Below are 26112 nucleotides of genomic sequence, written 5' to 3'. Positions count from 1 at the left end.
TTTAGTTCTTATAATGAGATTGTGAATGGAATAACAACATCTAACGAATTTTTACAAACAAATTTCACTCTTTCAGATGTTTGTAATAAAATCTGACCAAAATAATATACTTTTAATAGGACTCTATCATCTATTTTTCTCACTCACATGAATATGAATTCTACTGTCAATTTTTTTACACTCATACGAAATGATAAAGATAGATATAGGTGGAGGAGTTGAGGAAAAAAGAAGAACAAGACGAAGGAGGAGACGAGATTTGCAAACTCGTAACACACACAAACACACACGTATGTATATATATATATATATATAACAAATTGGACCAAGCGATTTTTATTAACTCGTTAAAATAATATATATTATAATCAAATCGGACGGTTCGATTTAATTTTCTGGAAATAAAAAACATTAAAGCATATTAAAATCGGACGGTTCTATTACATTGGCCAAATTTCAAATTTTTCTCCCACACAAATCAGATCATCCGATTTGTGTTCTTAATTTTCTTAACAAAGAAATCGGACAGTCCAATTTCTTCACCCTATGGTTCAAAAAAAGCTACTTCACATTCATGTTTAGCACCACCCACCTCTATAACCACGCACATCACACACAGAAAAAGCTGCCCCATGGTCCTATATTAATTTTTTTAATTAATTTATTAATTAAGTTTTTGGTTTCTCGGTGTGCAATCCCACATGCAATCACCCTATATTAGCTTTTTCAATCATACATGTTGCTTCTGATTTTGAACTTTATTTGTTAAATGATTTATTTATTTTTATTAATCAAACTTAACATAACAACATTGTTCATTATTTTTTAAAGCTACAAGACTTGAAAAGTAACAATCTCTTGGCTAAGCTTTTATTGGAATCCAATTAGATTTTTCAAGTGAATGTTATTATATGGATCTCTCTACTATTAATTAATAATTATGTTAAGTATTGTACTAAAATCAGTCATCAAAATTAATCATTAATATAAAATACATATTAAAGTATAAAATATGTATTAAAAATGAGTTAAATAACACATATTTATATATATAAATACACATTAATTGATTTTGGTAACTAATTTTAATGTATAAATAATATTTTAATTTTAATTAATTAATATGACGAGTTTAAATTGGGTTTAACTAAAAAATATATATATAATTAGTGGTTAAAATTTATCTAATTTTTCAATAAAAAAAATTCATTTTTCAAATTTTTTTTTAAAACAAAGAAAGCTCAACACACTAAAGTGGAGCAGCAAACAAACAGACTCAAAAAAAAAATTAAGCAAATCCAAGTATAACGGTTATCAATCCCTATCATTTTCGGTATTGTCATCAACAACCAAGAGCTTTATTATCAACCCGCTCCTTATAGCTCAAAAACGTCATTTCTTGTATAACCTCAACACCTGCTTCTTTATTCTTAAAAACTCTGTCATTACGTTCTCACCAGATATTCCAGATCACTGCAAAGAATCCAAACCCCCTCAACCCCTGAATATTCCAACAGCTAAAAATCATTTAAAAAGGTTTTTACTCACCTTATTGTGATTTTTAGGCCGACTCCTTCGTGCTTTTTCTTTTTGTATCGCCATCTTTCTCTTCACCGCTAGTTCTTCATGCTGCGCTTGTAAAATTGTCATAATATCCACTTCTTCGTCATATAACACAGCCCCCGACTCCACTGCCAAAGCCCAAGTGTCCTCATTTTCCTTTAGCTGATCTTGTTCCGTTATGCTGACCTCCTCTACATCGTTCCGTCGCTTTGCCTTTGTATCAGATCCAGCATTAGCCGCAAACCTTCTCTCTCCATCGGCAACATCTTTTATATCTGTAACTATACATGTGACCAGTTCCGAAGCTCTTTGAGCCCCACGTACACCCACTTGTGCCAAGATCCCCGAACCATTTCCACAAGAGAGACAAACCTCCTCATCTCCTTCCGGTTCCTTCGGCTCCGGTGTCCTTGCTGCCGAACCCAGGATTGTCACCCCCTCCAGCCGCAACGCCACCGTACCTCCATCAACAACATCAAATCAGCCATTGATCCTCGAACAGCAGCTGCCCAAGGTCCCTGTTCGAGTGGCTCATCCGTCCCCGTAGCGCCAGCATGAGAACCGGGAGTTGCTGGGCAGCCTCGCACGTCCTGCATAAGCGGCGCCCTATTGCGCAAGCTTTCTCTTTCAGGTTTCTTTGTGACTCGCGACCCTCTAGCCTGCCCCGGTTCAGCTCCCACCAAATCCACCCTATCCACATTGTGTAACCCGTCAACCTCTTGGCCCAACATCCAGCCCGTTTCAGCCCCTTCCTCATTCTCCCATTCCACTTGCTGGATCCCACTAGACCAAGGCCCATGTGTCATTCTTTTTAGTATTAGGCCACTTACCCCCAAGCCCAATTCACACCCACCTTTACATAAATTAGATGTGCACTTAAAAGAGTAGCCCATTTGTTGGAAGCCACAATTCCTTGTATCCCCATGAACAACCCCACCTCCACACACGTCAAAACCTTGCGTAACTGTTCTCTCTGACCCCACCTCCTCATTCAAGTTATATCCCCTATAATCCTCCTTTTCATTTTTCTTGGTGTAGCTAACAGAATCAATCATCTTAAATGTATTATTCAAATTTGAATAATTAAAATTTAAATCATTCAAAAACACCTCTTGAATGGCCATTCTATCCTTCTCATCATCGATCACCTTTGTATCCAAAACCATCAGGTCAGCCGCTGGATCCTACGATACTGTTCCCTTCGTCAGACTACTACCATCAGAACCAGACATTCCGACCATAGTACAATCAACTTAGCCTCGCATCGTACTTTCTATATCACATACATCAAAACCTACCTCTTTCACAAAGATATCAAAACCACTAATACCAACCGAGATGTGAATCCAATCTCTAATGACGTCAAAAACGCATGTATCAACTTGAACCCATCCAGTTATAAGAGATGATCTTGCTTTTGTGTCTACCTCACACATAACCACATCTCCCCAAAGTCTTCCTATGATTTTAAACGTTTCTGATGACCAGACATGTAAAGGCACTCCATAGCACTCCAACCAAACTCTTCGAGTCTCACACCATTCGGACTCCTCCCACCTCCGGACCTTATGAAAAAATTGCAACATCCTATCCAGTTTAAAGGTAAACGTCTCGGCTGCATGCTTCGTAGTATCAAAAGTCACTAACACTTTGCAAGCACCTATTTCTCTGACTTCCACAACTTGAGGTATATTTTTGCAAATTGCCATTTTCAACGATTGGAGGCCTATAGGTTTCAAAGTACTTTCTACTAAGCTCCGCACTAACCAATCCATATTCTCTTCCGCTATTGACACTTCAACCCTCTTCCTCCACCCACTCCCATGTTGGTCAGCTACTTGCATATCATTCTTCGTCACTTCCACCTCTTGTGCGATCACCACCTCTTTCCCACTAACAGATTTCTTAGGTTCCTCCTCATGTTGAACTCTCGGCTCTACATGCATCAGACGCTTCTTCCCATGTGGAAGCCTTCTAAATTTAGCTTCTCCTAGTGATACTATCTTACCTTGTAGTCTCATATGATTCATCTCTGAAATAGCCTTCAGAGCGCCTCCTTTCGTCGTGTAGCGTACAAAAGCAAAGAGATAGATCCTTCCATTTTTACGTTTACGGAAAAGATAAATGTCGTTGATTCTTCCTGTCCAACCGAACAAGTAATATAATTCCCTTTTCAAAATATTCTTCCGTAGATTATCCACAAACACAGAGAAAGATTCATTTTCCAAGCCATGATATTCTTCTCGATTCCAAACCTTAAGATCTTTTGTGCACGGTTGTAGAACCCTAAACCTTTAACAGCCAAAATTTTTCATATAATTGGTTCAATTCAATTGGTTGAACCACGTTTGTGTAAGTTTTTTTCTTAAATAACACTATAGGGAAGAATCGAATATAATGTCTTTATATATATATATATATATATATATAAATGCGATTTAGCATATACCACAATGCGCTAATGTAATATAATGTAACTTTTTATCTTTGTAACAATATCCTCACGGGTCTTAGGATAATCTTAAAAGCTGATTATAATGGAATCATGTTTATGATGAGATTTTAGCTGTGTTATGCTCTTTTTTAGTCTTTTTCATAATGTAGGTTTGAAGCTGGGAAAAATAAATGCTATTATCTATTATCCAATCATAATTTTACATTGACCACATCGAACGTGAAAGCTCCAATCGATCTTCTTCAATGGTTTAGTATTTTTTTAGTGTTTACATTATGTTTACCAGATCCAACCACTCATTAATATTATAGTTGCAAGCATATTAAAATTTTGACCAAACATTTAATTGGTTTGTAATAGAATCGTTCAAATTTGGTGATGTAACACCTACAAAGAAATGTTATAGATGAAAAATTCAAGTTAAGTAGTTAGTCCTGTGTTATTATTTGAACATCCAGAAGGACGATATAAGCGATAAAATCAATCGAATAACATAACATGCACATGCATTTGAATGCATGCTCCCATGTGATAAATATCATAATGTCTTTGCCTTATAATTCTAGAGCAATTCTGCACTGCTATATTTAATTTTATGACGTTATATAAAATAATATCCGGTAGACATTAACCAACGCTAATTATTTTTTATATCATGATGAGATTGGTGATTAGCACCAGAACTAAATTATCCAACTTAGTCTTTAAAATTTGCCGTTTATACCCAAAAATTCTTAAAATTTTAATTTTACCATAAATATTTTTAAAACTGAAAAATTATACCACGTTGATTTCATTCTTTTTTCGTCGAATATCCCATTATATCATATTCATGAGTAATCTAATACATATTTTTTTATACTAAACTAGATAAAATACCATTATTTTAATTTTAACGCTAAATATATAATAAAATAGCGTCATTTAATTTTAATGAACCACAAAATATTTTATATTCCAAAAAAAAAAATATGACTATTAAAAAGATAAATAATGTCCTTTCAGCCATCATTTAATGTCAAAACTCAAGTGAGGCCATCTCTTCTAGTCGAGCATAGAAGAGATTTGTCAGGTCAATCACAGGACAAAGAATGTTTCGACAAAAAAAACGAGGAATTAATATATGAGTAAAATACTAAATTGATTTTTTATGTTTGGAAATAATTTTGTTTTGGTTTTTAAGATTTAAATTGTTCTATTTGAATTCAAAAAAGTTTTATTTAATTTTAATTTAGTCCTACCGTAATGTTAAAATTAAATAATTAATGGAATGTCTTACATGAGTACAAACTCCAAAGACACAAAATCAACGTAAATGCATCAATACATTTATTTATTATTCTTCTTAGTTCTATAGAAAATATTTCATTTAAATTATAAGAAGAATAATAAATAAATATATTGATACATTCACGGTTGATTTTGTGCCTCTAGAGTTTGTATTTGTTCTACAAATTATCGATTTTATTCTTATACTCCATTAATTATTTAACTTTAATTTCACGGTGGGATTACATTAAAGTTAAATATTTTTTTTAATTCAAATAAGACACTTTAAATCTTAAAGACTAAAACATGATTCCGTCCAAATATAAAAAATCAATTTAATACTTTATTTTTAATATAATATAATTTTTTAATTTTAAAAATATTTATGGTGTAATTAAAATTTTAGAAATCTTTTCAGCACAAACAATCAATTTAAAGAACAATTTAAAACTAAATTTTAGCACTAAAATTATACAATAATAGTGAACTGTTGAATTGCTAAAATATAGTTGCACTCACCTCAGTTTTTCAAGAGTAAGGGTGGTAATGACCATGTAGGGCGGGGCTTTGTCCGGACTGATTTCATCCTACTTGAAAATAACGTGCATTAAATTCGCCCCATTTTTATTGGCGGGTAATAAAAAGTTAAATTTTAATCCATTCCTATAATTATTAAAATTTAATAAATAAAATAAAATTTATATAATTATAACATAAATTAAAATAAAAATTTAAATATAATTTCATATTATTAATTATTTTATATATATTATATATATTATATATTAAAAAATATATTAAGACTGATTTAACCGAAATTCGACCCCACTTAAAAATTTACTCCTGTATAGAATGAATAATTATCCTCTCCTAATAAATAGGAGTGGGTGAATATCACATATTTAGATAGTATTATCATCCTTATCTTAAAAAAAAAAAACACTATTCTAAGAAATGAACTCCAAAAATTTTGTTATTCAATTTTTTTAAAAACACAAATTGCCTTTAACTAATTTAGTATATTTTTAAAATAAAAAATAAATTATGCAAAGGCAACTTACAAATAATCATTTTTGCTTTTAAAAATGTCCTCTATATTCTGAAAAATATTAAAAAACCACTATTTTTTGAAAATTCACTCATAAACTCAATATATTTTTTTTCCGTTAACCAAGATCATGCAATTTACTGCAATAAAATAAAATTTGAAAAAGTTATCGTTCTTAGGTAATTATGAGTATCAATTATTTTACTTAGCCGTTATTTATTTATTTTTCAATTAAGAGTATTTCTTTTTTAGTGCACCAAATTCTTTACAAATCAAAATTGGAGGATAAATTTTGTATTTAGAAAAAAAGGTTAAACTTCACAAATCAAAATGTCAATTTATGATTTCTGTATAAAAAAGAACATACCAAATTTTACACATTATTAAAAAACACTATTATTAATTCAATATCAAAATTAAAAACTCTATCGATTAATTTAAATTTAGAATTGTTATTGTCTCTTTTTAATAAGTGTATTTCTTTCTTAATATTTCAGACAAATTTTACTTATAATTAAAATTCAAATCTTAAAATCTATATTTTAGAAATAATTTCACGTAATCGTATAAGCACAAAATTGAGTTAAATCTAAAATTTACTATTAATAATAATATTAAGTATATACTAAAATATATATTGAAATATAAAATAATATATATCTATATATAATAATATTAAGTAGTATCTTTTACTCGTTTAGCATGTTCATTCTTAGGAGATACCCATTCTTACTCCTTAGCTGTTTAGATTTTTTGTTTTTTCAATCAATATTATTTGCAGTCGAAATAGTAACAAAGCTATGGAAGTTATAAGCTACAGTAATTAAAATCTTCCATGTTCTAAGAAAGAAAAGTAATTACGATTTTTTTTAGTTAAGGAATTTCTTTTTTTCTCTCTCTAGAAAACGGCATGGAAAAAAACTAAAAAGCGAAAGAGGAGAAGGAAGACAGTGTGTGCTTGTTGTTCCTTTCTCTCCCTCTATCTCTATGTAGTCCATACTCTCTCTCCACACACACTGTTCTTCTTCCCATTTCTTTCTCTCTCTCTCTCTCTTCATTCTTTCTCTCTCTACAATGGCTCACCTCTTCAGGGACCTCTCATTAGGACATTCCAAGAGAGAGACCACTCCGCCGCCACGGCCGCCCTCAATTACGCCTCCCAGGCAATCTCACGCTGAAGACCTTCCGTCACCGCTCGGTCAGCTCGCCGCCAAGCTCACCGATTCCGACCTCAACCTAACGGCCTACGAGATCTTCGTCGCCGCCTGCCGCACCTCCTCCGGGAAGCCTCTGAGCTCCGCTGCCAATGGCTCCAACTCCAACAGCAGCAGCAACAACAACAACCACTACTCGTCGTCCTCCACTGAGTCGCCGAGTCACAACTCGCCGAACACGCCGGCGGTGCAGCGATCCCTCACTTCCACAGCCGCCAGCAAGGTGAAGAAGGCGTTCGGTTTGAAATCGCCGGGTTCGGGGTCCAGGAAGAGTCCTGGCTCAGGTCCGGGTTCGGGTTCGGGTTCGGGTCAGGGGAAGCCAAAGAGGCCGTTAACGGTCGGGGAGCTCATGAGGAACCAGATGAGGGTTTCGGAAGCCATGGATTCGCGCGTGAGGCGTGCGCTTCTCAGGATCTCCGCTGGCCAGGTCGCTCGATTTGTGCTTTTCATTGTTTTCACGATTCTCGCGTGTGCTCGTCTTCTTTTTTATTGAATGCGTGTTTGTTGCAATGCATGCTGAAAATGGAGTTTGATCTGGCTATTGAAGCTGGTTTTTCGTTTAATTTTTTGCTTGTTTATTGGTTTTGTTGTTTGAATTTAAGTAATTGAGCTAGGTGCTTATTTGATCTGCTATTGGATAAGGTTCTTCTGGTTTTTTAGGTTGAATTGTGTGATTCTGTGATGTCGCTTTGATCCAGTTATAGGCTATAGCACGTGTTGAAATTTGAGCTGATTTTTATGTTTATGCGATTGTGCTTAATTGTTTCGTGCATGTGATTGAAAAGGGAAAGAAGGTATTTGAGTGTTATTGACTGCGGATTGTGCTGTGTGTTGTGGTGTTTATTGCAGGTTGGAAGGAGGATTGAGTCTGTGGTGGTTCCGCTTGAGCTTTTGCAGCAGCTCAAGTCTTCGGATTTTACTGATCAGCAGGAGTATGAAGAATGGCAGAAGAGGACACTGAAGGTTCTGGAGGCCGGTCTGATTTTGCATCCACACATGCCAGTCGATAAGTCCAATTCTGCCGCACAGCGTCTACGGCAGATCGTTCATTCGGCTTTGGATAGGCCGATAGAAACTGGGAGGAACAATGAGTCTATGCAGGTTCTTCGTAGTGCTGTCATGTCGCTTGCAAGTAGGTCATATGATGGGTCTGATTCATGCCACTGGGCTGATGGGATTCCTCTGAATCTTAGGCTTTATGAAATGCTGCTGCAGTCATGCTTTGATGCTAACGATGATTCATCAGTTATTGAGGAGTTTGATGAACTAATGGAACAGATTAAGAAGACCTGGGGAATCCTTGGACTGAACCAGACACTCCATAATCTCTGTTTTACTTGGGTTTTGTTTCACCGATTTGTTGTGACCGGACAGGTAGATTTGGACCTGCTTTCTGCAGCTGATGGCCAGCTAGCTGAAGTAGCAAAGGATGCAAAAACAACAAAGGATGCAGAATATTCCAAAGTTTTGAGTTCTACGTTGACTTCAATATTAGGATGGGCTGAGAAAAGGCTGCTTGCATATCATGAAACTTTTGACCGTGGAAATGTTGAGACCATGCAGGGAATTGTTTCTTTAGGAGTTGCAGCAGCTAAAATTTTAGTTGAAGACATTTCTACTGAGTATCGGCGAAGAAGAAGAACTGAAGTCAATGTGGCCCGTGAAAGGATTGATACTTACATCAGGTCATCACTACGTACTGCTTTTGCTCAGGCAAGTCCTTACTGTTTGTAATTGGCTTTTCCACATTGTAAAAGTTGGTAGAATTGACTTATAGTGTCACATGGTTTGGTTACATGGACATTGGCCATTTATACTTAACATAAGAGAATTGGAATCTTTTTCCTAAGAAAAAAAAAGTCTTACCTCAGCTGAGTTTCTGTAATCTTATAAAACAGGTTTTAGATTGTCAGTACCACTACAGTTTTTTGTGACTGTAAGTGGAAAAGCTACTCTATTAGCAACGAAGCATGACCGCTTCATTGAGTTGTCATGTTTACGTGTTGAACACATTTCAGACATGACATTTGTTTGACATGCATGTCTTACGTGTCCAACTATGTCTTAATAAAATATCAAAAAATATTTTGTCAGACATGCTTGGACACACCTAAATAGGATTATGAGTCGGTGTATCCAACCTTATTTTTGACCTATATTCTTCAAATGAATTTAGAAATAGTATGTATTATTAATAGGAAACATTATCTAAAATACTTTATATAATTAGAAAAAGACATTAAACATAAAAAGTTAGTTTGTTCTTTAATATCAATAAAATATCTAGATATTATAATTTATCTAAAAATTCTTTATATTTATATGTACACCATCTTTTTGTGTCTAACTAAAATTTAAAATGTGTCCTGTCTTATGTTCTATCCCGTGTCTATGTAAGTATCCATACTTGATAGACTATTAGTGGAAAAATTACTACTCTTATAAAAGCTAGACTATTAAGTTTATCCAGCAACTTATCCAGTCTAAGAACTAAGCTTAGGTGAATCCATGTTATTTGGTGTAGTTTTGGATAATACATTGTGAATTGTGATCTTGATTACATTTATCATTTTACTTGAATCCTTCAGCTATCTATCTGTCTCTATTTTCTGATACACACTTATGCTGAAATGTGCTTGTTTTGCTTGTTTATAGATAATGGAGAAAGCAGACTCAAGCAGGAGAGCATCAAAAAATCAGCCAAATGCTCTCCCACTCCTTGCCATCCTTGCAAAGGATGTAGGTAGCTTGGCAGTTACTGAAAAGCAAGTGTTTAGTCCAATACTTAAGAGATGGCATCCTTTGGCAGCAGGTCTTGCTGTTGCCACCCTTCATCAATGCTATGGGAATGAATTGAAGCAATTCATATCGGGCATCACAGAACTGACACCAGATGCTGTTCAAGTGTTGAGAACCGCCGATCAGTTGGAGAAAGACCTTGTGCAGATAGCAGTTGAAGATTCAGTGGAGAGTGATGATGGTGGTAAAGCAATAATCCGTGAGATGCCTCCTTATGAGGCTGAAGCTGCAATTGCAAATCTGGTGAAAATATGGATTAAGACTAGATTAGACAGACTGAAGGAGTGGGTTGATAGAAATCTTCAGCAAGAGGTTTGCTCTCTCCTTATTTTATGTTTTATCTAATTGATGATTTTCAATGTGTACATGACATCTGCTTTTTTTTTTGTTCTAATCATGCATAAATTGGTTACATTTAATTAAACTAACCCAGTTTATTGTGATTTCCTAGCATTGGATTGCACAAACAAATCAAGAAGGATATGCTCCATCTGCTGTTGAAGTTTTGCGGATCATGAATGAAACTTTGGATGCATACTTTCAGCTCCCAATACCGATGCATCCTGCTTTGCTTCCTGAAGTGATGGCTGGCCTTGACAGATGCCTTCAGTACTATGTTACCAAAGCAAAATCTGGATGCGGTATTATGATATTTGAAATTTAATGGTTGAGCCGTGAAATTTGACATCCTTAATAACTATTGTTTTTTGTTCTTCTATTCAGGATCACGAAATTCATTTGTTCCAACAATGCCAGCATTGACCAGATGCACCATGGAGTCAAAGTTTCAAGGCTTTGGGAAGAAAAAGGAAAAATCTCCCAATTCCCAGAAGCGAAATCCTCAGGTAGCAACAAATGGGGATAGCTCTTCTGGGATACCACAACTCTGTGTGCGTATAAATACTTTGCAATGGATCCTGGGTGAATTTGATGTCCTGGAAAAAAGAATAATTACACTTTTACGGAACTCTGAATCTGCTCAAGTAGAGGATTTTTCAAATGGATTAGCGAAAAAGTTTGAATTGTCTCCAGCAGCTTGTCTAGAAGGAATTCAACAACTATGTGAGGCAGTGGCATATAGAATTGTCTTTCATGATCTTAGACAGGTTTTATGGGATGGTTTATATATTGGGGATCCATCATCTTCCAGGATTGAGCCATTTCTCCAGGAACTTGAGCGGAAGCTGATGTTTGTTTCAGACACTGTTCATGAAAGAATCCGCACCCGTCTTATCACTGAAATAATGAGAGCTTCCTTTGATGGATTCTTGCTTGTATTGCTTGCTGGTGGTCCATCCCGTGCTTTTTCCCGGAAGGACTCTCAGATCATCGAGGATGATTTCAAATTTCTTAAGGAACTATTTTGGGCAAATGGGGATGGCTTGCCTTCTGAATTAATAGACAAGTTTTCAACTACTGTGAGATCTATCCTTCCCCTTTTCAGAACTGACACAGAGACCATTATAGAGCGGTTTAGACGAGTAACCCTGGAGACATATAAATCCTCTGCAAGGTCTAGGCTTCCATTACCTCCAACTTCTGGCCAGTGGGATCCATCTGAACCAAACACGTTATTACGTGTTCTATGCTATAGAAACGATGAAATAGCCTCTAAGTTTCTTAAAAAGACATATGATCTACCTAAGAAACTCTAAACAACACTGAAACAGTAAATGGGATGGAAAATTGGGATGTCGGTGGGAACTATGCATTCTGCTTAACAGCCTGGTTATTCTTGTATTTATTACAACATTGCCCAGCTAATATATGTGCATTATTCTTCAGGATGCGACTCTCTTGTAGCCAAAAGCTTATTGCTACTGGCATATTCTTAGAGTATGAAGTGAGGCAGCTCAAATGGTAGCTAGAATGGCTGGCTTACATCAGAAGGTAGTTGAATATATTCTTTCTGATTCATTTATTATTCTAAGATATATTTCACGGTGCTTCTTTGTTCTTTCTACGTTTATTTTTTTTGGTCTGTCCCTCGCTCTTCTCTCTTTCTCTCTCTATATATATATATTATATGAAAGTGATGTTCTTGGTCTCTTATTCTTTTGTTAAATTCCTCTGTGGGTTGCCCCATTTCTACTAGTGCATTGTATAGCTTATTGGTTGATTGAAAATAGCTTAATTGTTCTTAGTTGGGATCTAGCATTGTGTCAGTTTATTGGGAAAATTTTGTTATGTAATATATATCATTGTGTGTACACACTATAACGGTTCAGATATCATTTATCATAAATGAGATGTGAACCCCACTTAAATTAGACACGTATATCTTGCGATTACGGGGATTGAGTATAAGTTGGCGTGATGTCTCATTCATTTGGTTAAAAAATATTACTTGCAAAACAAGTCTAGTTTATTAGATAATTTGGGCTGTCGGACGCAGTATAATGGAGTTTCTACTTTGGAAGAGATGGGATGCGCCAAGTGTGGACAGCTAGAAACAGCTGCGGCTGCGTGATTGATGGAAAGTGTAATCTTGATCTGCCAGAACAATCACTTTCCGTAAATTAAAATAAGGACATTTATGTGGCCACTCATGTTGTACACTTAAATTTACACCTCCCATAAAAGGCTTGTTATTTCATTAAGTAGATAATTATCTGAAAAGAAAAGGACAAAAGAGCATAATTAAAGAAAGAGAAGAATGTTATTTTTTTTTATTTAATGTGACATTTAAGTGTACAATTTGAGTGATCTTCATCATTACAAGTTAGGGAGCTAATTTCTTTGACACGTACCCACAAAAATCATAATTACAATGTATATTTTATTTTTTTTTTCCATATATCCTCCTTTTGGAAAATCATAAATCGTTACTTTCTCTTGTAAATTATATTTAAAGTGTGATTAAATAATATTTTTAAGAGAAATTTTTGGCATTTTCGTCAAAGTACTTATAATTTTGTTATGGTGGATAACTTGGACTGTTTGACGAGCGGTACACTCGCTGTATTGGGCTATTGGCAATAAATATCCTAAGCAGCCGTAGTTAATGTGTGTATATTTTATCAATGAGAATAATCACATGATTTTGCGATGTCAACATCGTCAACTTGTACTTTATGATGTCTGCTGAGTTAAATATTAAAGTAGTTTCTGAATTTACATTCGAGTTTTAAAGTGATTTTTAAAATTAATAATTACTCAAATTCGTTTTTAAAATTATCCTTGAAACTCATAGTAATCTCTAAAATAATTTTTATCCATCATTGTCATTGAAAAAGATTGGAATGACGCCGTTTTGTATTTATTTAAAAAAAAAAAAAAGAAAACCCGAGTCTTCCCCTCTCTAACTCGAGCTCCTTCTTCTTCCCATTTCTCTCTGTTGCCACTTCTTGTCGGCTTCCGTTACGGTGTCGTGTTGTGCCACACGTTTTCCCTTTTTCAACTTAGTCTTTTATACTCTTGTCTCCTCTCTATCTTTTTCTTTCTCTGCCTCTTCCTCTTCTCTTGTCCCCTCTCAGTCTCTCTTTGCCTCCTTTATTCCAAAATTAATTATTCCATTACCTCATTTTGTTTTACTTCATACACAACCAACCATCAATTTTCATAGATGAATTAACTAAACATTCTCATTACTCATCAATTTTCAGTCAATAAAAGCTAAAAATAAAAAAATAAAAAGGGTTAAGTACGATTTTGGTTCCTAAGGTAGGAGTTAAAAATTTTTTTCGTCCCCAACCTTTTTTTGTTTACAAAATCGTCCTTAAGATTTAACTTAATTTTAAAATCGTCCTTCGGACGAAAGTACTCTTCCCCCTTCTTCCTCAAAATTAACAAAAGCAGAACCTGAAGCTGAAGCTAAAGCTGAACCAGAAGTTGAAGCAGAAGCATATGCAACACCAATAAAACAACAACTAGAAGTACAACAAAAACAACAACAACAATGGATAATGGAATCAAAAGAACAACAACAACAAAAGCAACTAGAAGCAGAAGAACAACAACAATAATGGACTAAAACAAGAACCCAGAAAATCATCATCATCATCATCAAGAACCCAGAAAAACAAGAACCCAGATGCAGAACTCAGAACTCAGAAAAATAAGAAAATCATCATCATCGTCAAAACTCAGAACCATTGACAAAACTCAGAACTAAAATTCTTCCTCTTTCATTAACAAAACTCATATGCAATTGCAATAATCAGAAATTCCTAAATTCATCTTCAATTACAAGAACCAAAAATCCATAAATATAATTACCAAAAATTCCTTTGAAAACCCTTGTTGCAGATTTCGCACACGACCACGACCACCACCTCTTGGATGACGACGAAGAACACGAGGGTGCAGGCCAGACGCGTCGCGGCAAAGCTAGGGCGCAAGTCGCAGCGCTGCGAAGTCGAGGTGCGGCAAGATGAGGGCGACAGCGAGGCGACGACAACAGTGAAGGCGAGGAGAAACGGTGAACGACGATGAGGAGTGGCGGCGGGGAGCAGCGACAATGGCCCTTCCCCCTTCCCCTTCCCTTCCCTTCCCTTCCCTTCTCCCTTTTCTTTCCCAAACCAAACACCCCCGGATGATATCCTTCCCCCTTTCCCCTTCCCTCGTAACCCTTTTTTTCTTTTTTTTTTAGTTAGGGGTCTTTTCGGAATAAAAATAAAAAATTTGGTAAAAAGGACGATCTTAAAATTAAGTTAAACCTTGAGGACAATTTGTAAGCAAACAAAAGTTGGGGATGAAAAAAATTTTTAGCCCCTACTTTAAGGACCAAAATCGTACTTAACCCTAAAAAAAAGGAAAGAAAAATTGATGTGCTTCTTAAGAAGTGATCACTGAAATAGGACCTGTGGTTTGACATCAAAAGGTTGAGAATGGCGAACTCCGCTGCTACTCTTGTCTCTGCTACATCGGTCGAGTTCGAGAACAACTCTGACAGCAGAACGATGACATAGCGACGCAGCTGGTGTAGAAGAAAAAGCAGAGAGGCGACGCGACAACGCGCTGACTTGTTTGAGCCAAGAGTTGTGAACTGGAGTAGAAGACGCGAGTCGGTTCTATAAGCTAAGATCGACGATGGTAACGGCTCTCGGTGCAGCTGAAAAACAGAAGGCACCGAGTGCAGCGCCATAATAATAATAACGAAAAACTAATAGAGCAGTAGAAGTTGGAAAAAGGGGAGGAGAAAGGAAAGGAAAAGGGAAAGGGCCTCAAGTTGGAGAAGGGAAAGGGCCTCAGATTGGGGAAGGAGAAGGAAAAGGAAAAGGGAAAGGGAAAGGAAAATGGAAAGGGAACTGAGAATGGGTTGGGGAAGGGGAAGGGGAGCATGGAAGGGAAAGGTGAACTGGGGAAGGGTTGGGATGGGGAGTGTGTTTTTTTTTTTTTTTAATAAATACAAAAAGACGTCATTTCAGTCTTTCTCAATGGTAAGGATGAATAGAAATTATTTTAGGGACTACTATGAGTTCCGGAGGGCAATTTCAGAGATAAATTTGAGTAATTATTAACTTTAGGGATCACTTTAAGGCTCGAGTGCAAGTTCATGAATTACTTTAAGATTTAACTCGATGTTCGTTTAAAGAAAAAAGAATTAACTTATTTTCAAAAATTGTTTATAAAAACATATTAATCTCATTTATTTGAAAATCCAAAATCTAATTTAGTAATAATTTATTTTCAGAAAAAAAATTATGTCAAAACTTAAAATTTATTTTTTCTCGGAAGGTAAATAGTTGATAATTTTTATGTTAAAAGAATAAAAAGTAGCATATAAAATTATTATTATATCCCTCAATTATTATATTTCTTGTTAAAGAATTCTTTTATTGACATTAGGGGTGTTCATGGTTTGGTTAATCCAAAAACCAAACTAGTTTTTTGGTTATCTAAAAATATAGTCTTGATTAATTAATCAAATTGATTGTATATGATAAAATCGGTTATTAACCGATTAGTAAAATTTGAAACCGATTTTTAACCAGTTATTAAAATAAAAACCGATTTTCACACCAAAAAATTGGGTTTTCACCAAAAAATTGGTTTTTATACCAAAAAATTAGTTTTGCAATTAAAAATCGGTTTTTACACAAAAATTAATTTTTACATACAAAAACCCAAAAATTTTAACATTTTTTTAAATTGAATTTTTTTATCTAAATTTTTTTTCTTTCTAAATGATACGTGTAACATTTGTAAATAATGAAATACCTTCCATTGCTTCGTTCTTTTTTCTTTCTTATCTCTTTTCAGCATTTTCTATAAATAATTTTTTCTAATGTAAATAATTTTCTTTCTAAATGATACGAGTAACTTTTTCTTATCTCCATCTCTCTCCCCCTCCTCTCCCTCTCCTCCTCTCTTCCTTTTTTTTCTCTCTCTCTCTCTCTCTCTCCCATTTTTCTCTCTCCCCTTTCTCTTTCTTTCTCTCTCCTCTCCCCTCTCTCCCCTATCTCTCTCCTTTCCCCTTCTCTCTCTCTCTCCCTCCTCTCTCTCCCCTCCCCTCTCTTTCTCTCTCTCCTTTTTTTCCTTTTCTCTATTTCTCTCTCTCGCTCTCTCTCTCTTTCCTTTTCTTTTTTCTCTCTCCCCTTCCCTCTCTTTCTCTCGGCCGCGCCGCTTACTTACTAAGCGCTGGTTCTATCCCGGCCAAGCAAGCAAGGGGACCTAGGTGGGAATAGTGAAAGAAAAGAAAGAGAGGGGGAAGAAGCAGGGTAGAGTAGTTGGTTAACTCGTTAGGCTCATGACCTGAAGCTTGCAGGTTCAAATCTTGCCCCGCCATGTCTTGATTTAAAAAAGTCAACACTTGAACCCTAGTTTCCATCGAGCAGAAGCAAGACGGACCATCTTGAGGGAAGAGGGCTGTATCCCTGATGGCTATGAATGGCGCGAAGTACTCTTGTGTACCGCAGATTTAGATCCAAATGCACTCGGCTCGCGCGCAACCCCGCCCCGTCAAAGCGTGATTTCCGGTGAAACTCCTGGCGTCAAGATCTGGCACATTTCTCCCATGCTTTTCTTTGTTGGTAAACCCAACTAGCGATTGACAACAAAGAAGTCTTTCCTCTTGTTGGGGGGAGCAGAATTCTCACGATAGGAAAAAGAAAAATGAGGAACCAACGATTCTCTCTCCTTAAACAACCGATATCCTCCACACTTAATCAACATTTGATAGATTATCCAACCCCGAGCAATCCTAGTTATTGGTGGGGCTTCGGTTCGTTAGCTGGTATTTGCCCTCTTTCTCTCTCTTATTCTCTCTCTCTCTTCCCCTTCTTCTCTTTTCTTATCTCTCCCCTTTCTCTCTCTCTCTCCTCCTCTATGTCTTCCTCCTCTCTCTCTTTTCTCTCTCCTCTCTCTCGCTTTGGAGAGAAGAGGAGAAAAGAGAGAGGAGAGGGATAGAGAGTGAGAGAAGGCTGAAAGAGAAAGAGAAAAGAGAGAGTAGAAGAAGAAAGAAGAGAAGGAGAGAGAAGGAAGAGAGGAAGAGGAGGAGAGAGAGAGAGAAGGGGAGAGAGAGAAAAAAAGAAAAGGAAAGAGAGAGGAGCGAGAGAGAGAAATAGAGAAAAGGAAAAAAAGGAGAGAGAGAGAAAGAGAGGGGAGGGGAGAGAGAGAGAGAGAGAGAGAGAGAGAGAGAGAGGAGAGAGGGAAGGAGAGGAGAGAGAGGAGTGAGAGAGAGAGAGGAGGAGGAGGAGATAGAGGATGGGAGAGATGAGTAGAAAGGAAGGGGAGGAGAGAGATAAAGAGAGAGAAGGGAGGGGGAGAAAGAGGGCAAAGAGAGAGAGAAAGAGATAGAGGGGAGAGAAGGAGAGAAAGAGAGAGGGGAGAGAGCAAAGGAGAGAGAGGGAGAGAAGGATAGAGAGATAAGGGAGAGAGAAAGAAAGTGGAGGTGGAGAGAGAGAGAGAGAGAGAGAGAGAGAGAAGGGAGGGAGAAAGTGAAAGAGACAGATAGGGGAGAGAGAAGAGGACAGAAAGAGGAGAGAGAGAGAGAGAGAGAGAGAGGAGATAGAGAGGGAAGAGTGAGAAAGAGAAAGAGAGAGAAGGAAGAGAGAGAGAGAGAAAAGAAGAGAGAGGGGAAGAAAGGGGGAGAGAGAGGGGAAAGAAGGGGGAGAGAGAGGGGGAAAAGAAGAGAGAGAAGGGGAGAAAGATAATGAAAAATTTAATTTGGTTAACCAATTCTAAAAAATATGGATATGATTTTTAAAATTATTTTATTAAATTGGTTAACCAAAATTTAGTTATAATTTTTTAACCGGTTAACTATATTTTAGTTTTTTTATGAACACCCCTAATTGACATTGAAGATGTTTAGAAATTAAAGATATATTCTAAAAATATATATAATAAAACATATTTGTAACTCATTCATCGTACTATTAAAATTAACTTTCAATTATTTATAATATTAAACAAACAATTTTTTATTGTAGTTAGAAATAATGTTTCCAAATATAATATTCCTAGAAATATAATTCGATGAAATATATTTTTTATTATCGAAATGAAAGCTCACTTAAAATGGCATTTTACATATGTCCTGCCGTCCTGGGATCAAATTCAGGCTACAAGGGGAATGAATACATATCTTATACATGTTATTGACACAAATTTTACATATCTTTAGGCTTAAACAATACACATATAGAACGAGGCACCGAGGATTGATGCAAGGTGCAAAATAGAATGATCAAATAAAGCGATAAGTAGGCATGCCATGCCACCCTGCAAAACTGGAACATGATCACCTAGCTCATTGCCTTTTGTGTGTTGAACAATTTGTTCCTCTCATACATACTAATTTTTCGGCTCCGGTGATTGGAGGCACTCCTTTACAATTTCCTTGATCCTTCTCTTCATTTGTTTATCTTTCACACCAGCAAGCATGTCCCGGTAGAACATTTCCAACCTCATTAGCGTCCTATGATCTGCAGTCTCCAACATGTTCTCCCATTCTTTTGCAATGTTGAATGAACCTGAATCCTTCAATGAAGCAGGGACATCTTGCTCAGCAAAAGGTTTTCCGAAAACACAACCATGAAGTATGCTAGCATATTGTTCCATTGTGGATAGCTTCAATTGAAGCTGCTTCAGCTCATTCAGTGCCGAGGATAATTTCTCATCTGTTTCTGTTTTTACTTCGGCCTCCTTTTCTTTCTCTCTGTCCTGCTCGAGGGAGCTCTTTGATTCCTCTTCCTCTGAATCTTCGGTCGGTGGAGGCCACCGCACCTTGGTGGGGGTATAACAGTCCAATTCGTTACCGGTTCCAAGAACTCCACATCGCCCTCTACCCCAAGACCACACCTTATATCCATCCCGCGCAACAATAACAGTATGTGCAGCTCCACATGCAACTTGAACCGGATCTGGAAACTTAGGTTGGTATGGAGCACAAGGTTTAAGCAAGGGTGAGAGGGCATCACCAGAATCTGATGAACCACGACCAGCATCAGGGCATAAGCCAAGACCCTTCTCCATTCCCCATGACCACACATCCCCTGATGAGGAAACCACACTTGTATGAAACAAGCCGCAATCGATACCAATAAGAGATATATCTTGCGGCAAGTCTTGAACAGGTGTAGGAAATAATGCGCTTTGTGTTGTTCCATGCCCGAGTTGGCCATTATCCCCAAGGCCAAAAGTCCAGCACTTGCTTTCCAACTCGGTAGATTTCTTTTTGCGAGTGAGCAAGGCAGTGTGAGCAGCACCACATGCTATGTCATAAATTGTCCAAGGGGACTCCTCATCAAATGTTTTCACAACTTCTGGATGTGCCCTGTTCTCCCTATCCCCCAATCCTAACTGGCCATGGTTGTTAAAACCCCAAGAGTAGCAGACCAAATCTTCACCATTGTTTGATTCTCCGGCACTAACCAATGCTACAACATGCTCATTTCCACATGCAACCTTGGCAACATTAAGGCCATGAAAGGCCAGTATTGGCATTGGAATGAAACTACTTACAAGAGAGAATTCACCTTTGCTTTCTTGTGGGCAGTTTCCCCACATCCAGAGGGTGCCACGATTATCAATAGCCATAGACATCATTCCTCCTGCTTTGACAGCATGTATCTGCCAAAATTAAATGGGCAAAAACACACATTAAGACATTCTCACGATGTTTTATGTTTTAGGATGAAATTCATGTTTCTTATTGTACCTTAATTGATCCTTTTCCTTGTACTTCAGAGACACCAGTTGAAGAATCAAGTGGGTGCGACTCGGGAAACTTATTCAATAAGTGGGGCGCTAGGTTATAAACTCCACCAATAGAATTTTCATCAGGTGTGTCCTCTCCGTCAGTGCCAAGTTGACCATCCATACAGTAGTCAAGGATGTAGATACTAATCATGAATATAAAGTAAACAAAACTCTTAAAGTAAAAATAAGTAATATCCGTAACTGAATTCGACTAAGTGACTCCCAGCATATTAAGGATACAAATATTGTAACCCCAACTCCAAACGGACCCGTCATCTGTCAACACACAGAAGGAAGAGTTATTGCGGCAAAAAACAAATTCCAATAAGATGAACCTGCCTAAGATTACACCAGATACCTAGTATTCATGGTGCTACATATCTATGTCAGCACAAAATTCCAAAGACATCCACATGATATTCACTCTTGCAAAAGCAGGGTATAGTAATTGACCCATTTTTGAAGGGAGAGAGACTGAATTCTTCTTCCCTTGTTAGCACTTATCAATGTTTACTCTGAGACCCAAAGGACATAAAAAAGGCAAAAATTGGGCATATTTATTCACACCATTACACTTGCAATGCAATTAAGAAGATGCATAAAATTTGTTATACAGTCTCAAATATTTTTCTCCATATTAATTTCATATAGTTGATGTTAGCAACTATTACTACTCAAAAAGTAGCCTTACATATAGTTTTAAAATGCAGCCAATAATACAGCAAGAGTCTGGCAACATATCATTAAAAATCATTCTAATGTCTTAGCTGACATAACAATTTATCATATATTCCTTATTCCCTTATATAAGCTTATAAAGAAAAAGGGTTCAATTGTTCCTCTTTTGATCAAATTAATTAAACATATGCTAAAAAAAGCCAGATACTACATTGTAGTGAATCTTTCATTTATTTGTTTATACCGGTTAATCTAAGAATTCTGCAATAGTAAAATGTGTTAGAATGCATACAAACCTTTAAATATCATATGACCAAACAAGTCTTCAGTATAAGCAGACTGAAGGACTTCACAAAACAATTCAACTGAATCAGTCAAATATTATAACATTTTACTCTTGCTTGGTGCAATGAAAGCCATACACCATACCCTTTATCTTTAAGTTCCACCCACAAGTACCAAGTAGTGAAAATCAAAATCTTCTCACTTTCACTCCACTCCCAACTTACCTCCCCTGTTGTCACTCAACACCTTTGTCACTTATGTTCAAATACACAAAACCATAGCTTTTTATTTATTTCTTTCTTCCGAAAAAAAAAAAATCTTTTGAAACATGATTAGAAAAGTTAAAAGATGCAATCTGCATACACTATCAGCAGAAAGTTTTACCCAGAACCTAATCTAACAGCAAAAGTTTCAAACTTTAATACATACACTTTAATTGGTCATATAAGACCACAAATTTGATTAGATGACGCTGCAAACAAGTTTACACTACTCTTAATGTATCAAAATTAATTAACTTCAAAAAAGAAAAATAATAAATAAATAAATAAAGGGAAATTGAGAAGGTGTGAAGAGTTACACTGTTACAGAACCTGCAAGAGCAAGATTATGATAAGCACCAGAAGCAATAGCAACAATTTTGGGTGTGTCTGCTTCTCCTCCATTAGGGTTCTGAAACTTGACCTGAACTGGTAAAAGCTCATCCTTTTCTGAACCATGGCCAAGCCTCCCAAACATTCCTCTTCCCCATGAGTACACACTCCCATCCCCTGCATCCAACAACACCGGAACATTATTTCCCTCTTTTACACACAGAAAAAAAACAGAGAAATTTGAGGGTCTCTTTGAATATAGCGGTGTTACCGGTAAGAAGGAGAGTGTGCGCTTCCCCGGCAGTGACGGCGATGACCTTGTGCGATGGGTTGCCGGAGTTTGGAATGTTTCCGGCGTCGTCCATGGTCTCCGGCGAGTTCGCAAAACCAGAAGCTGAGCTGCCACTCACATCACAGAACACAGATGCTGTCGACTGTTTTTCCTGATAAGCTCGATTCGATCGCGTCAATTATTGCAGATCATTTCTATTTTTTCTTATTGTATTAATTTATTCTATTTTATAGTTACTTAAATAATATAATTTCGATAGTGGATATTGTTTCTCTATAATTGACAATATTATTTTTTATTATATATTATTTCAAATTAACTTTAATAAACAATTTCTCTCATTATAACCATGGAATAAAATAATAAAAATAAAAAGTAATTTAGTTATAAAACTTTAACCCACTTTATACTCTCCCTTGGGAAATGTTATCCTTTGACAATATGATAAAATAGTATAGCAAGTAATCACATTTTTATATACGGATTAAAATATTAAAAAAATGTTAAGCTAAGTGGTAAAAGAATCCAAAAATTGTTTAATCGATTGTGATTTGTCAACGAACACTATTACGGATTCAAATATCATTTTTAATTTAAAAAAAATAATAATTCAATTCTTAAAATATATATAATATAAAAAATACTAGAATTTTTTTTGTCAATAATTAATCAATAGTATTTAAAAGTATAAATTAAAAAGATATTGTCAAATTATTAAATTATAAAAAATTAGATTAATAATTAAAAACACTGATTAAAAATACTAAATTCTGTTTGATTCTTGAAATTTTTTCTATAATGTGTGACATCAACCAAAAAAAAAAGATGAGAATATAGTATTATTTAAAATAATCATGTAAAATAATTTATAACAGGTTAGACCTTTCTATACTATAGCAAATTCATTCACAAGAATGAATAAGGATATGCGTATATCCACCATTTTGAATGCTGCAAAGAACAATGGTAAATAACATTTTATGAAGGTTGTTCAGTTGTTCCAACAGATATGAGAATAATGAGACGCTATCTAATTTCAAAAGGAAGGATAGGAATATACCTTATCCCCCAAAATAGAAGATACATACTACTACAAAAGCAGTTGGCAAAACAACAACAACATGTGTGAATTGCACGTAATGGTATGTGATTTTTGATTGATTTGCCTAGCTAGGCAGGTAGCTTAAGCGTGCTGCATGGGTAATTACCTCATCATCAAATTACGCTTTGGAATTCTCCGCCCTACAAACTAACTAAATAAAGCTTCCTTCCTTCCTCTGATCTTACTCTTTCCCTTCACGTGCCCCCAAAGACAAAGAATATTCACAGCCACAATTAACCACACCCCTTCAATTTCCCATCATATCTATAACTATATCCTAAATTCCCATTCTTCCAACTACCCCCACAAACAAACAAACAAACAAACAAACAAAACCACCAACTGTCATAACAACCCTCTCTCCATAACAATGGAATCCGTTGCTTCTAATTCTGATAATAATAATTCTTCTTCGTCATCCTCGTCATCTTCGTCGCAGCAGAATCATCACCACCACCACCCCCGGTTCAAGCCGAGCCAACCAATCTCAGACCGGATAGTCCGTGCCCTGAGGCACCGCCTCCTCCTCCTCCACCGCTCCACCACCACCTTCTTCGTCTTTGGCGCCACCGGGAACGTCTACACGGTGAACCTCTCGTCCACACCATCATGCACGTGCCCGGACCGAACCACCCCATGCAAGCACATCCTCTTCGTCCTCATCCGTGTCCTGGGCGTGCCCCTCGACGACGCCTGCCTAAGGCGGAGGACCCTCCGACCCTGCCAGGTCCAGCGCCTGATGGCGGCACCCACGCTCCCCGAGGCAGTGGCGGGGGACGCGCTGAAGCAGAGGTTCCGGCAGGTGTTCTTGGAGGGAGGAGGATCGTCATTATCGTCGTCGTCGATCGAGACGGAGGAGGGTGCCACGTGTCCCGTGTGCATGGAAGAGATGGGGAAGGAAGAGAAGCTTGTGGCATGTGGGACATGCAGGAACCCTATCCATGAAGAGTGCCTTATGAGGTGGAAGAGGAGCAGTGGGAGGAGATCGGCGAGTTGCGTGATATGCAGGGCACGGTGGCGGAATAGGGCGGAACAGGATAAGTATGTTAACCTCTCCGCGTATGTTAGCGAGGATGATGATGTCATGCCACCCCCTTCTTCGTCTCTCTGCACTGATCATCCCTAGGTTGTCAATATACTTAATGTTTGTAAAGTGGTAGCATTTAATGGGAGCTGATTCTGAAGAATAAATGTAAAGATTTAATTTATGTTGCAATTAGTGTAGTTAGAAAGTTGTGTTCATGAGAGTTATTTAACTGTGTTGTGTATGAAGTTGATTGACTTTCTGACACCACAATTTGGATCGGAACAAGATCCCACTTGGCATGTCTACTGCGGTACTGCCATCCCCTCTGGCTCTCCCAAATGCATGGATGTTATGGTGCTGCATTTTTTCTATAAGTAATATTTTTTGTGTTTTATAAAATACAGAATAGAAGTTCACTTCTCAATATAATTTTCCCTTAGTGGCCAAGCACTTCATCCCACATTAATTCTCTAGATTACTTTCATACTTTGTGCTCAAGTTTTGGAGTTTAGCTAGGCACGTTTTCCTACTGATCCTTATCCTTTCTCTTGGCTCGATCATATCTTACTTTCAAGAACAAAGGCCATTCTGAAGATTTGACTAAGTTTTCTCTATACCTTTTAAGTTTTGTTGATCTTCACTACCACCCCACCCCTTAATCCCACTACACCACTGCAATCTCACCGCACCCCAACTAAAGATGGATTCAAAATAGGTGATAGAGAAAGAAAAAAAAATTGTAGGAATGCATTGATGAAAATTTGGATTTGTTACAGGAAGAAGCATCAAAAGCCAAAATTTCCTGCATGTGGTATTATAGACCAAGAATTACTTCAACCCTCTTACTCGCTTATTCCACCATATTTCACGACTTTGGAATAATCTCATCTTGCAGAACAAACTCTAAATCATAGATGAAGCTACAAAATTGCTTCACCACTTTCTTCTGATTTTTCTGCTAGTTTGATATCAAATCCTTTGTTACACCCATCACAGCAATAAACTTGTCAGCCACACTATCATTATTCTTCGATTTAATGATGAAGAATAATAGAAGTTAATGAAGGATTGCAAGGGTTTTGGTTCCAAATAGCACGTTTTGGTTAAGGATGAAAATGTGACAAAGGTGAAAGAGCTTAGCAGTGAAAATAACACAAATATTCAATACAAGAACAATATAAAAGCACTAACAACTATATATGGTATGAGCAAGTAAATATATAAAGCAAAGCAGTAGTAAGAACACATCAAGATTTGAACGGAGAAAACTCCTTCAATGTGAGAAATAAAAATTACGAGTCGTTTAGACTAATGAAATAGCTCCATTATAGTTAAATGAGGTACAAGAGAGTCTTAAACAAAACACAAATTATGCATATAACCAGCCAAAATATCAAGATACCAAAGCTTACAAATGAGAAGCAAGAAGATGAAAAATATCTAAAAAACAGAGCTGTTATTTGAAGCATATTTCTCTTTTTTGCAGACCTTCAATTAAAATTTTCACCGTCCAGAATGAAGAACAAGATGAGTGAAGCTGCAGTTCAAATTTCAGACCAATCCAACGGTGAACAAATGAGAAACTGCTGTTCAAAATTTGCTGCTCTATATAAAAATGGAAAATCTATTTTCTCTCTTGTA

At 36.5% G+C, this 26112-nt stretch overlaps 3 protein-coding genes and 1 long non-coding RNA gene across 7 annotated transcripts; 2 read left to right on the top strand and 2 right to left on the bottom strand.

The window, feature by feature from the left end:
* Nucleotides 1-1188: 1188 nt before the first annotated feature.
* Nucleotides 1189-2234, bottom strand: LOC140182748 (uncharacterized). The gene is made up of 2 exons (XR_011878845.1): nt 1549-2234; nt 1189-1473 (listed from the first exon to the last, which is right to left on the bottom strand). It is a non-coding gene; the product is annotated as an uncharacterized lncRNA (long non-coding RNA).
* A 4832-nt stretch (nt 2235-7066) lies between these two features.
* LOC112784274 (protein unc-13 homolog) lies at nt 7067-12639 on the top strand. Its single transcript, XM_025827423.3, has 5 exons — nt 7067-7976; nt 8399-9262; nt 10205-10660; nt 10800-10989; nt 11072-12639. Exons 1-5 carry the CDS (start codon nt 7410-7412, stop codon nt 12001-12003), a joined length of 3009 nt encoding a protein of 1002 aa, XP_025683208.1. The 5' UTR covers nt 7067-7409; the 3' UTR covers nt 12004-12639.
* Nucleotides 12640-18765: 6126 nt separating this feature from the next.
* LOC112784879 (ultraviolet-B receptor UVR8) lies at nt 18766-23344 on the bottom strand. 4 transcript variants are annotated; one of them, XM_025828214.3, is made up of 5 exons: nt 22322-23344; nt 22051-22227; nt 20735-20770; nt 20454-20611; nt 18766-20365 (listed from the first exon to the last, which is right to left on the bottom strand). In XM_025828214.3, the coding sequence occupies exons 1-5, from the start codon at nt 22413-22415 to the stop codon at nt 19088-19090; spliced, it is 1743 nt and encodes a 580-aa protein (XP_025683999.1). In that variant the 5' UTR covers nt 22416-23344; the 3' UTR covers nt 18766-19087. The 4 variants fall into 4 exon arrangements, with proteins under 4 accessions (XP_025683999.1, XP_072086199.1, XP_072086198.1 ...); XM_072230098.1 differs by having other exon boundaries at nt 20454-20637; nt 22322-22495; XM_072230097.1 differs by lacking the exon at nt 20735-20770 and having other exon boundaries at nt 20454-20637; nt 22038-22227.
* A 470-nt stretch (nt 23345-23814) lies between these two features.
* Nucleotides 23815-24570, top strand: LOC112786709 (uncharacterized). The gene has a single exon (XM_025830080.2). It carries the CDS (start codon nt 23815-23817, stop codon nt 24568-24570), a length of 756 nt encoding a protein of 251 aa, XP_025685865.1.
* Nucleotides 24571-26112: the final 1542 nt, after the last annotated feature.

Source organism: Arachis hypogaea, chromosome 20 (genome assembly GCF_003086295.3).
Source record: "Arachis hypogaea cultivar Tifrunner chromosome 20, arahy.Tifrunner.gnm2.J5K5, whole genome shotgun sequence".
Lineage (NCBI taxonomy): Eukaryota > Viridiplantae > Streptophyta > Magnoliopsida > Fabales > Fabaceae > Arachis > Arachis hypogaea.
Note: the sequence above shows the minus strand (reverse complement) of the source record. Positions and strands in the feature narration are given on the sequence as shown.

What these genes read in the sequence shown, in the direction of transcription:
- LOC112784274 (XM_025827423.3), top strand. Translation starts at nt 7,410, where the DNA reads ATGGCTCACCTCTTCAGGGACCTCTCATTAGGACATTCCAAGAGAGAG. An exon ending in TACGTACTGCTTTTGCTCAG is followed by an intron (nt 9,263 to 10,204) that starts GCAAGTCCTTAC and finishes GCTTGTTTATAG; the next exon opens with ATAATGGAGAAAGCAGACTC. An exon ending in ATAGAAATCTTCAGCAAGAG is followed by an intron (nt 10,661 to 10,799) that starts GTTTGCTCTCTC and finishes GTGATTTCCTAG; the next exon opens with CATTGGATTGCACAAACAAA.
- LOC112784879 (XM_072230097.1), bottom strand. Translation starts at nt 22,415, where the DNA reads ATGGACGACGCCGGAAACATTCCAAACTCCGGCAACCCATCGCACAAG. An exon ending in GCACACTCTCCTTCTTACCG is followed by an intron (nt 22,228 to 22,321) that starts GTAACACCGCTA and finishes TGTTGGATGCAG; the next exon opens with GGGATGGGAGTGTGTACTCA. An exon ending in AAGGAAAAGGATCAATTAAG is followed by an intron (nt 20,366 to 20,453) that starts GTACAATAAGAA and finishes TAATTTTGGCAG; the next exon opens with ATACATGCTGTCAAAGCAGG.
- LOC112786709 (XM_025830080.2), top strand. Translation starts at nt 23,815, where the DNA reads ATGGAATCCGTTGCTTCTAATTCTGATAATAATAATTCTTCTTCGTCA.